The sequence below is a fragment of the Coptis chinensis genome, chromosome 3, assembly GCF_015680905.1.
Source record: "Coptis chinensis isolate HL-2020 chromosome 3, ASM1568090v1, whole genome shotgun sequence".
Taxonomy (NCBI): Eukaryota; Viridiplantae; Streptophyta; class Magnoliopsida; order Ranunculales; family Ranunculaceae; genus Coptis; species Coptis chinensis.
In genome coordinates, this window is record NC_141458.1 from 51,072,624 (window position 1) to 51,085,061 (window position 12,438).

The 12,438-nt window shown below is 36.6% G+C and overlaps 1 protein-coding gene and 1 long non-coding RNA gene across 13 annotated transcripts in view; one reads left to right on the top strand and one right to left on the bottom strand.

The window, feature by feature from the left end:
* Positions 1–1,045: 1,045 nt before the first annotated feature.
* ABCC13 (multidrug resistance-associated protein 11) overlaps positions 1,046–12,438 on the bottom strand; it is a 32,780-nt gene continuing 21,387 nt past the window's right edge. For 8 of the 11 annotated variants that reach the window (XM_086602078.1, XM_086602082.1, XM_086602079.1 and 5 more), the window contains 14 exons: positions 11,629–11,912; positions 9,448–9,607; positions 6,725–6,900; positions 6,538–6,649; positions 5,673–5,726; positions 4,910–5,032; positions 4,562–4,660; positions 4,303–4,395; positions 4,032–4,142; positions 3,793–3,954; positions 3,503–3,690; positions 3,086–3,275; positions 1,882–2,049; positions 1,046–1,356 (listed from right to left, as the gene is read on the bottom strand). In XM_086602078.1, coding sequence (XP_086458204.1) covers positions 1,276–1,356; positions 1,882–2,049; positions 3,086–3,275; positions 3,503–3,690; positions 3,793–3,954; positions 4,032–4,142; positions 4,303–4,395; positions 4,562–4,660; positions 4,910–5,032; positions 5,673–5,726; positions 6,538–6,649; positions 6,725–6,900; positions 9,448–9,607; positions 11,629–11,912 — 2,001 coding nt within the window. In that variant the 3' untranslated portion in view covers positions 1,046–1,275. Of the gene's footprint in view, positions 1,357–1,881; positions 2,050–3,085; positions 3,276–3,502; positions 3,691–3,792; positions 3,955–4,031; positions 4,143–4,302; positions 4,396–4,544; positions 4,661–4,909; positions 5,033–5,672; positions 5,727–6,537; positions 6,650–6,724; positions 6,901–9,447; positions 9,608–11,628; positions 11,913–12,438 lie in introns of all 11 variants that reach the window. The other 3 variants (XR_015218643.1, XR_015218642.1, XR_015218641.1) reach the window with 3 other exon arrangements.
* On the top strand, positions 6,910–11,305 carry LOC147509935 (uncharacterized). 2 transcript variants are annotated; one of them, XR_015218645.1, is made up of 3 exons: positions 7,004–7,614; positions 7,728–7,858; positions 9,698–11,305. It is a non-coding gene; the product is annotated as an uncharacterized LOC147509935 (long non-coding RNA). The 2 variants fall into 2 exon arrangements; XR_015218644.1 differs by lacking the exon at positions 9,698–11,305 and having other exon boundaries at positions 6,910–7,614; positions 7,728–8,220.

The following is a 12,438-nucleotide window of genomic DNA, read 5'->3' on the forward strand; positions in this document are numbered from 1 at the left end:
ATGGAGATAATTAATGGGTCCTACCAAAACAACTATTTAGTAAATTATTTCAACTTACATTTTCGCCCTTTCTTGCTTTAAGTATGCAATTTTAGGACAATATTGAGGCTAAATGAGGGAAAAATAGAGAATTCTGTACAGTAGGGAGAAAAGTTAATTAGGTTTGATAAAGGAACATGTGTCACAAACATAGGATGTGTTAGACCGATACATGTCGCATTTGGCTAGCTCGGCCACGCCATTTATAAAGTAGTAGAGATGGCATTAGTAGATAGATCTATTGGCACTTGGCAGCTGACTTCACGAGTGCAAATATCCAAAACTACGTGTGTATATTTAATATTTGTCCATTACTACTTTACTAGGAGGCTAGGAGCGGGCTTGATGTCTCCCATTAGCCGAAATGGGCCTAATTAAAGCTATAGATAGGTGTAGATCATTCCTTTCTGCAAACAGAGTCATATATATTCAGTGAACAAATGAACATGAGGAACCTCAATGGAGTATATTTCAATCATTTGAGAATCTCGGAAGTTAGTATTGGTATGTGTTTGGATGATTAAACGGTAAGTAGTTGGTGCTTTGATGTTTAGTGTTGGAGAAGTAGAGTAAGACCAAGGGTTCCGCAGATCGTGTTTCTCTAATACCATTTTGATATGACAGTAAAATTTATTGACATTTAACTTCAACTTTTCCTTGCAAGTATTTACATTGTGCATGAGCTACTATGAAGTACTACGGCGCTATCCTTTTAAGGAAAATGAGGATACTATGTGCTAGCTAGTAGATATGCAACACTTGAACCAATGGCATTGGTTTAATTGTCAAAGTTACTCACATTTGCGGAATGAATATACAGGATAAATGGACATAGTAATGGAAATTTTAGTTGTTCCCACTTCCCAGGCCGGGAAGTTGGTCAGGAATCAAGATTGAGACCTGAAACTACTTGTATTTTATAAAGATCCACATAAATCATCGAGATAGTAGTCCAACCTTATAATACCAAAAGAAAGAAAGAATAAAATGGGAATCCTTTCGCCTATTAAAACAAGAATCCTTCTCTTACTAAAATGCGAAATTAAGTTATTAAATAAGCCATCAGATACCACTTGTCATGAGATCTAAAAGTACAATTAGCAAGCTAGATTTTAAGTTGAAATCTTAGGGGACTTCTGCATAGCCATATGGGATGATATCCAAAAATATAATCAGCCAAACTACATACTGTATTGGGACCTATGAAAAAGTTTTAACAGAAAGTGTGAATTCTAGTTACATGATTGATGCGTTAGCAAAACTTGAAAATCTGGAGGATTCATCTTGCAGGAGAGCCTGTGGGTCGCCTTGTTCCACCTACAGAAAGTTAAAAGACAAACATTATTCACTAGTTCATTGAATTTGAAATGCCAAATGTAACTTAATTACTTAACAATGAAACTAAATCACAAAGCAGACTTCCTAAAGATCTTGTTTGAAACATTAATTGTAGATGCATAAATAGAAACGTTTGCAGATCTACATGGTTAAACCATGTTTGATTGCAAAATATTGAATCATCTGCAGACAAATGCCTGGCAATACAGTTGAGTAGAGTTAAGGATATCAAGTTAAAGAACTTGGATTTTGGTTAGAGACTGATAACTATTGGGCCAACAACCAGAAACTTTTAGGACCCGATGTGCTTATCTGGGACTAAATGCCTAAAGTGAAAGCGGTGTATACTGTGTAGTATACATGGGAAGATAATGCAGGACTCGTCAGACACTAATATGATGTCTTGGCCATTTCAGAATTTTATCATCTTCAATTAATGTACAATGAAATACTGCAGTACACAGCTCAGACTAGAAAGGGTATTTCATTTAGTTTTGAGCTTACCAGAATGCCTTGATCAAGAATGAATATGTTATTCATGTTCATTACTGTTGAAATGCGATGAGCAATGGTAAGCACAGTCATGTTTTCACAGTGACTGGAAATGGCATTTTGTAGACTTGATGCTGTTTGAGTGTCAATGTTGGCACTGCACTCATCCAAGCATAGTACCTGCAAAAGTTTGGAGTTAATGGCATCAGTGTATCAGTGCAAACTGGCTATTGATATTCCAGGACATAATTAAAAAGGGGAATCCAAAATTGAGACTACTGTCCTATGGCAGTGATGTAATAGGAGAACTATTTGGCAAGGACTAGCCTCTCGAGAATATAGCTAAAATATCAATCTCATCTTTGCTAAATTATCGGCAAAAATGATACGTATGCGATATTTTGATCTACTACTGCAAGGAAAGATCTAGTTCTCAGAAAGTCTACATAAAGCACTGATTTTTTTCATAAAAAAATATATTCCCAGCATTAGTTGAATTTGGATGAAATGTTCCACCTAAGAATTCACGATGGAAAAGGCCTCTTTCACCTTCACTTTCCTTCGAAAGAACAAAAGAAAATAAAAATAGAAAAAGGGCCCTCAATAAGAAGCATGACCTTATGTACCCTAACCCCGGGTGAAGACACAAACTTTGTAAAGAAATGTCGCCACCAACATTTAGGCACAATTGTGCCACCACTCACCTTGCCTGGTCCCCGAGGCACTCGCTTTTAGCATATGGACTAGTTGACTATGCACGTTTATTTATTTTATTTTATTTTTCGTTGATCAACTTTTAACTTCTTAATTAGCTCTTTGGTGAAACAATATATCATTGTTTTTACTAAATATATAAGCAACCAGAGTTTGAAAGATTCACTAAAAGTGTAACATTGACAAAGGACTTCACACATAAATTTACAGAAATAACTGTATTGGAAACCCTCCAATATGATTAGTTGTTCTCCGACAAAATGGTAAATTTTCAACAGAAAAAATTCCCAACAAATCCTTCATAAAATTTCAGCCCATACTCCATTATTCCATAAGGGACTATGTTGTGCACTTTGTGCCTACGACTAAGATTTTAAGATTCACTAGACAATGCTAATAAGGAATGCCTAATTAAACAATGCTAACACGAAACTACTTCTTTGTCTCTAATTATTTGAACAAGAAAAGTTGGAGCCTTAACTTTGATCATCCACACTCATACCTTGGAAGACTTAAGAAGAGCACGTACAAGGCATAAAAGCTGCCGCTGCCCAACAGAAAATGACATCCCACCTTCTTTAATGTTAATCTCTAGCCCTCCTGCTGCTTCTACTTCATCCTTAACATGACATTTCTCTAGAGTCTCCCAAATCATTGAATCATTGATCGTCCCATATGGATCTAGATTGTCCCTGGTATCATAGAAGATGTATGAGTCGGTTTCGGATCGGAAATATTGGGCCGGTTTCGGATCGGATTCCCTGTTTGTATGGATCGGTTCGGTTCCTAATTTTTGATAACCGAGCACTTCGGTGCAGTGGTTGGTTTCGTGTCAAAACCGACCTGAACCGACCCATGCACAACCCTAGACAAAATAAATAAAATTTACCACAAAGGTAGGAGATAGTCAATGAGGTACCTTAATGACCCTTCAAATAAAAATGGGCTCTGTGGAACTACAGAGAAATGTGACCGAAGATCTCTAATAGATATATCAGCCACATTCAGCCTATCCACTAAAATACGGCCTCCACATATTGGAGTAAGTCGAAAAAGGGCATTCAAGACACTAGATTTTCCAGCACCTGTTCTTCCAATGATTCCAACCTGATCAAATATATTCAGAAATGTTAGTAAGTGTAAAAAAAGAACAATCTGCTTCTTATATTATAAAATCAAAATCATACACAAGCTTTGTATAGAACGGACCTGTGTACCTCCAGCTACAGTGAAAGTAACATCATGCAGGGCAGATGGCAAATATGGCATATACCGCAAGGTAACATGATCAAAATCTATCTGACCTTGGAAGGGCCAATGTGGAGGTACGAAGATGCATCCCTTGATATCTTCTTGAGGAACATCCATATACTGAAGAAGATACCAAATATAATTTCGAATGGAATAGCATTGTAAAAGAAGTAGACAATATGAAACTCAGTTCATACCTGAAGAACCCTCTCCACAGAAACCATTTCCTTTTCAGTTTCAGTGAAACTTGCAAGATAACTGCTTAGCAAAGAAACAAATGGAGCAGCATAGGAGAGAGCCAAGCCTACCTGCAGCGCAATAAAAAACCCAAATATGTTGTGAAGATTTCTCAACAAATGAAAATGTTAAAAGCAGTACAAAAGTATGGTACATAATGAAAACTGGTTCACTGTAGATTGAAGAAACTGACACTCAAAAGTTAAAGATAAATCATCTTAACAAGATTACCAGTCCAGGTGTACTGAAGTTGATTGGAAAACCACCACGAGAACCAGCCACAGCCATCACAGCAATGAAAGAGATGACAAATGCTGCTAAAAACTAGAAAGAATATCGTTACTTAATGCCAACGGACATAGCATGTAGGACTAGTTACACAGTCCACATCTAAATGGTAAAAACATAAACAGACAAAATATGAACGTTCATGACCGAGGAAAAGGTTGAAGATATAATGCACAAAGAATTACAGGTAAAGTGGGCCTACTTGGAGGCGCAATGAAAGCCATAAACTAGCCGTTATCTCTGTGTAGGAAGTTCGTTGATACAACGCAACATGTTCAGTAAATCTAGCCAAGAAACACTCCTGGTCATTTAAATTACAGGAAGCGCACATTAATAAAATAAAACTCACAGATCCAATCCAGAACCCCATCTTTCTAAAAACTGAACAAGTAGAATAGACCTTAGTTTGCATATTATACAGTGGATCTGTCTGATTTGTGGTAAAATAAAATAGCAAGAAACCAGGGAAAAAATAGAAGTATGTCTTTCTGCACGTACAACCTACTACATTTCTCAATTGTCAAGATGAGATAACATCCAAATATTTTACCTTGGCCTTGAATGCTCTTATAGTTGAGGATCCATCCAATGTCTCCGTGAAAGAAGCATAGATAGGGGAGCGAGAAACACTATCTAGCCTTCGCAATTCACGAGATGTTGACCTATAATAGAACTGAAAAAATGATATTTTAGCACTTGGATCTAAAGTACATCTCCCCAAACTTAAACCTTTACACCAGAAGAACTCTAATAGAAGTTATACCTTAATTCTAGGGGCGGGCGCGGTATTTACACCCCACTTAATGGGATCGGCACCCATTTGGCAAAAGGATAAAAGAATAATGGTAATTCCAAGTATATCCCATCTTAAGGACCCCAAATGTAAAAAGAGTTACGACAACCAAGTGCCGCGAGAATCAAATTCTTCACAATAACTCTCTGCCGTGAGAACCAAATTCTCACAATAATTCTCTGCCGTGAGAACCAAACTCTCGTGGTAAACTCTCTGCTGCGAGAAATTTTGAGATTTTTTTAAGTGTTTTGCTTACCCACGGACCACGGTAGTTATATCCCGCGAAAGCTTGCCCAACCCCTACCATGAAATCTACGTATTCGCAGTAGTCTTTTGCCCTAAACTCTTTAAAATGGGGTGTTTGTGTATCTATAAATGGAGGGGTGGCATTACCATGGAATATTTAAAAGGGGTGCCAATCCCATTAAGTGGGGTGTAATTTGTAATGATATTCCTTCATACCAAAGTAGACAGATAAGGGAGAGACTATGATAAATGGTTAAATATATAAAAGTTATACCTGTAGCTTTCTGTATGTATACCAAAAGGGCAATAGCAGGATCAAGAAAACAACCTGCAAGAATATACTTATCTCCGAGTATCAGATTATTTTACTAAGAAGTAAGATAAAATTCATCAGTAATCCAAAGGAGAAGCTATTAGAACAAGATAGGCACCCCCAGGTTATTCTACTTTATTGGTAACAAAACTAACAATCTGGTTACTAGTTGCACTAGAAGACCTAAATACATAAAAAATAAACTCAGCTAATAAATAAGTTGTGAAACTCGTCATTTTTTAACCTACAGTCTCATACGTATCATATAACCATTATATTCTATGCTAAACCTTTTTAGATCTAGCACTTACTGTATCCTGGGTTTCTAATGAAAACCCAGCTTCCCACCCGCTCCTGTACTTACACCTGCTCCAGCTTACCCAGGTCTTGATGCCTGTAGGCCGTAGCAGCCATGAACCCAAGAGCTATTGTTTTGGTCAGCACTAGCCAAAACTGTAAGGGAGTCCGGAAAAATAAAATAAAATAAAAAATGACTCCCCATGATTCAAGAAGCGAATATACACACTACAAAATGCCAAAGAGGCTACAACATTAAAGCAACACAATTAACAATAAAAGCTTTGTAGTCGCAGTCCCTAAGGAAACACATCTCCCCTAGACCAATTAGGAACCAAATCATTGACATTGTTCACGAATGGGTCAACATCATGGTAATTGGTAAGTCATTGAAAATTGTGTCAAACGCATCTTTAAAACGCCATTTCCTTCTACAAGGATCCCATCCAGGAGAAGGATTTCTAAGAAGATAGGCAAATCAATATGTTCATTTTATGAGGATGATGATGTAGCAAGCAATTGAAATTACCTGCACATATGACAAAACTATCACAAGTCCAACTAGGCCTATGAAGTTAGCCAACAGAATGTTGAGAATGAATGGTAGAGCATCATCAATGGTATAAAGGTCTGATGACAACCTACAAAAAAAACCAACATGTATGAAGCAAATGCTACAGAGGCAATCAAATTTCTTAAATATAAGTGCAACTAACCTGTTTAGAATTCTTCCACTTGGTGTTTCATCAAAGAAACGTATAGGAGCACTAACAAGCTTATCAAGAAGCTCAGTGTGCACATGAACGGCAGCACGTAAACCACCATATGCAAATGAGAATGCCCTTATTAAGGTTAAAAGCGAATTGGTAATACAGAAGATACAGAGTATAACCTGCAAAAACAATTCTATTAATCAGAACGACAGATCAACTTTCTTCAAATGCTACTGAAAAGACAGGCATTGATATGAAATTGCTGGCAGAAACTTCAAAAAGGATACGAGATTGAATAAATTAGGGTTTCCTAATGGGTTATTTAGACTTTGGTCCTATTATTAATAGCAAAATTAGGCTTTGGTCCTATTTTTTTCCTTGACTGTGAGTCAATATAGTTGACCCTGGTCAAGCTGCTTGTTATTTCAAAATGACCAGAATACCCCTCCTGCATTTTGAAAACTATCAACCACACAAAAATCCTCATCCAAGATCAAGGAAGAATTCACTCAATTTGCTTAAGTTTCAAATGTATGGGAAGAACTTGAAGACACGATAGTGAAACAAAAGGAAAGATATTAGACTTAGAGAACGATCGTACTGAATTAGATAACGGTGAATCGTCAACAAAGAAAGTTTCAGAGTTGACTAGGGACTTCTCGAAGGAAATCATTCAATCTCCAGGAACTGGTTCCACAATAGAAACGGGTCGTGGACAAGGCATATCAGCAATGAATGAAACACAAATTGGTTCTCCCATTTCAAACATCTCAGTGGTTATTAGTAATACCACAATCAAAAAATTGAGATGTAATATACCACCAAAATCAGTAATGACAATTTCCGAAATGAATAGTTTGCAGTTCCGAAGGAGAGCTTCTGCCATTAAAGAGGTATGAATTACTAACTCAGTCTTTTTTTGGACTGAAGTGGATTGAGATGAACATTACTACTAAAAAGATTTATGATTTTTTGGTTTGTTTGTTTCGGTTTTCTGTTGGTGCAGAAACCACAATGGTCTACAGTACGTGACCAACAACTTTTATCAGCAAGATTACAGATTATCAATGCGCCTATAATAAGGAATGATCAAGAACTTTATGCACCTCTCTTTCGAAACATTTCCATGTTTAAAAGGTAAGGTGTCAATATCCTAAGCTGATGGTATTTATTGTTATGCTTTTTAAATTGAGCTGTTCTTGCAAAACTCGTTGGCAATTTAAATTTTGATACATGAATTGTTACTATTTAAGGAAGAATTCACTCAAAACAGACAGTTGAGGTGGTTTATGATGTGGCTGGTGGAAAACTTGAGATTTCTGTGTCTCGTGACAAACACACTGAAGGGTAATGTTGCCCTTTTGAAAATAGAAACAGATTGACCAGGGTCAATTATATTGACTCACAGTCAACAAACAGATGTTGGACTAAAGCCTAATAAATTTGAAAAGTAGGACCAAAGCCTAAATAACCCTTTCCTAATGCAAGGAATCCCCAAATAAGCAAGAACACGATATAAAGAACACTCATTAGAGAGATAAAAATCCTTCTTTAAAAATAATATCTGCTCAGACAATAATAATCTCTCAAAAAAAATTCTTACATCAAGCCGGAACTATAAAAAGAAAGTCAGATAATTCTAATCTAACCTTAAAAAGAACTATCTAAAGAAAACACAAAAAATCATGTCCCCTGGTAAGAGTACTAAAATTTGATGCTGAAGTAAGACACTCAGCAAATCGAACGGCAGAAGCATCCCCTATAGGGTGCAGATAACCGTAATAAACAATATCGTGCACACCAAAAATTTCCAAACCAGACAATCCAGTTTTTAGCTATAGAAGTTTCTTTGACATTGGGTAAGAACTAACTGGGTAGGTGGCTGGTAATGTTCATCAAATCCCAGCCTTTCGAAAATCGAACAATTGGGGAGGGGGGGGTGTATTTTCGATCATTACTAAAGACGACATGTCATTATTGTCAATATACATCCCCTATCGCTTGAGATCATATACCCCGCAAAACTCTAAAGCTTCAAAACTCTTTCAAGTTTCAACCTCTCAATCTGAATCTTCGTCAATCCCAGGTTGGTATTGGGAGTCACTATAAAATTCTGGATATAAAAAATCTCAATAAAAAATGTCTTCTTCATCAAATCCTATTTTGGAACTGGTTGTGCAACTGACTGAGGTTGTGGTTCAGAACATTAGGTGGATTAAATGGTACGATCAATGTAGATGGCTGTTACACACTTGCACTGGGAGTTGGGTGGGATATGAATAGCCATATATGTTGCTGGTATCTTGGCATTTTTCTGGTGGCAAGGACCAACCCAAGTATGGCGACGCATAAGGTTCTATTTTTTTTTCAACAATAAAACCAAGATTTTGAGGTCAACAGCCTTCATATTCTATGCTCTGATGCAAAATATATGTAAATTTTTTGGCGGAATCTTCGGAGATTGAATAAATTAGGCTTTCATAACACACAAAATCCCCAAATAGCATGAACAAGAAATAAAGAACGGTCAAAGAACAATAACCCTCGAACAATTTCTCTCCCAAATATAGTGTTCAGTAGTGTTCACCATCCATGGAATTTAACACATCTTTTTACTTGATTATTACATACTTCTTCCCATATCTAACTTAACTTAATCTATGCAAGATAGGTTATAATCACTTAAGAAGAATCATGATCCTCATAATTAGAATTTAACATATTACCAAATAAAAGGACGTCGAGTACTTTGCCTTTTGGCCTCCTGCAGCAGTGTCAACCCAGAAAGACAGCCACAAATCATTTCCATTGCGAGAAGCTTGCATTAGGAATGCTGATAGACATATTACTATTGTAATCGTCCAGCTAAAGTATTTGGCGTAAGTTCTGCAGAAATAAGGACAAGCATATATTAATAACTATAAGCATCTACAAGTTGTCAAAAAACATCCTACATTCAAAAATTTATTTCTTTAGGAAGAATCAAGAAGGCGACAACTTGAATAGGAGGGGAAGAGCCTACGTAATGTTTGTTCACTTTGACCATGGAGGAGAGTGTGGAACTGCGGATCATCTTCTAATGGCCCACTGCAAATGGGATCTTTTTAAATAGAGGCCTTATAGTATTTCTCTAAAGTGACCCATGAGTTGACTATTTGTAACTTTCAGATGACGGAAAAAAAAGTATATATACACTCAAATCCTTTCCACATTTTATCTAAGCTGAATTTTCTTCTTGTTCTTTTATGATTAAAAAATGTATATCTACCTTTGTTCCGGTTCTAAATTCTGATTCAAATACCATATATTTTTTCAATTCGAGACTAGCACGCATTCGTTATTTTGAAGTTATTTCACTTAGAAAGACAAATTGCAGTTCCAAACACTATGAAGGGTAATATGAGCTTCAAAAACTAAGTAAAAAAACTCCCGTCCTAGATTTCTCTATGACTTATTCTTAATCCTAATGAGCCTTGTTAGGTGTTGAGATGTTTAGTTTAGTCCTACACGGGACATTGACAACCTTGCCTAACAATATATAAGTCCGGGCCTCTCCACTCATCACCAATTGGTTGAGTTGGATGTCCCTAGTTTAGTATGACATCGAAGCAGGCCATTGTGTTTGGCCCAAAGGAATCGTTTACTCCACAACACCCAAGTATGTTTACCAAGACCTTTTGAGTTGGATGCTTCAAATTTTAAGAAGTACAATCTTTGCAGAATGTGAAACAATTACTCCCTTCATCGGCAATCTCTATCCCCTAAGTAACGATATGGTGCCACAATATCCACACGGTTAAACACATATCTTGTCTCTGGCTTGTTTTCCCTTCTATTTTTGCATCATGAAGTTGCATCTCCCCAGCACCTTAGACATATTATCTATGTTGCACGGATGCAGACATTGACGCGGCAACTCGGTTATATCTCAAAAAAGTAGGATGCGGACGCAGATGTGGCAAAAGAAGCGGAAATTAATTAATATTTATAACTTTATTTTATATAAATTGAACATTAAAAACTAAATTAAATGTATCAACATTCATAAATTAAAAACTATTCAAGATAAATAGCCACAAGAATAAGTTTAATATTTCTTAATCAAACTTTAAAAACATGTGATAAGTCTTAACAAAACAAAAACCGGAAAAAATGAGTTTTTTAACATTATTTTGATTTATTTTACTATCCGCGTCCTGACCATGTTGACCGCGTCCTGACTGCATCTTGACCGGCGTCTGGTTTAGTTGATCACGTCTTGACTGTGTTGACCATGTCCGGGTCCGTATCCGACCCGGACACAGCCTTTTGGGTGCGTCCATGCTAGAGCATATTATGAATAGACGGAGGTTTTTCAAATGATCCAGTAAAATAACCGTCAGAAGCAAGAACTTACTTTGCAGATGGTTACCCATCAGATTGATGGATTTTTCAACCATTGGCTTGCAGGCACAAAGCCTGATGGCAGGTGTTCAAAGGTCATACAATTACCATCTGTCTATGTATGTTGCAAGTGGTAGATGATGAAATTTCTTTCATTTGAATGATGTATGACTATGTTGGATAAATTTCTTTCATTCACAACCAGCATTCCATACCCACCATTCTTGAGCAAGTGGAAATCCCAGATTTGACTCCAGACTTTATCATACTCATAAACACGGTGGTCAACTTTGCCCTCTCTACTTGATTCTGTTTCCATGACTTGTTATTCTTGGATATGTTTACATAGTCCCCTTTCTTCATGGACCACAACGTTTACAAGTACGTAGAGGGAGTTTCTTGCATAGTCCCTCTAGTTACGCAATAATATTATTTTCTTTCTTCTTTTCTACACTTGTAACATTATTAACGCAAAATCATTTTTCAGCAAAAAGAAAAAAAGTTGGGTAGATGTTAGTACTTACTTGTAAACACTGTAGTCAAGTTTACCCTCTCTCCTTGATTCTGTCTCAATAACTTGTGCTTCCTCGGATATGTTCGCATAGTCCCTTTCTTGATGGAGAGTCTCTTTAAAATTACTTGAAGTACTGCTGCGGGTTTCTTGTTTCGAAGATGGAGATGAAGACACCATTGATTCATTTAAAGAAGGGAATGTTGAATAAGGAGAAGCTAAAAACTGAGCCAAAGATCCAGTCCACTTCACATGTCCTTTCTCCATGACCACAATCATATCGGCAGATGATATTGCCTGTAGCAACCAACATAGATACATAAAACCTTTCTTTTTGCTACATGCAAAATCAATGAATATATAAACAAACTTCCCGGAAAAAACTTTTATCATTATTCCAATGATAATAAATTGATTGATCTCAGGATCTTGCTCATTTTTTTAACCCAGAAATACCACAATACACAAGATTCTGACTGTCTACAAAATACTGCACAAGTACACAGAACCAATTTGTTATAAACCCACTACCCAGTCACAATATGCTGAAGTTCCCAAAAATTTAACAAGACAAAATGTCTATTTCTTTCAAAATACATTGGGTAATCAGAAGTCTTCTCATAATTCAAACTTTTTTACCGAAAAATGATTCATTAAAACGCTAAGTTACATAGACACAGATATGTGTGCCCGTATCCGACACAGGTACAGTTTCTGACACGGCGAAACATAAAAACTTGAGGTAAATCACATACATTATGGTCCGACATGGACACGTGGATACATATCGGACATGAATTATTTTTATACCATGACGTGTTCA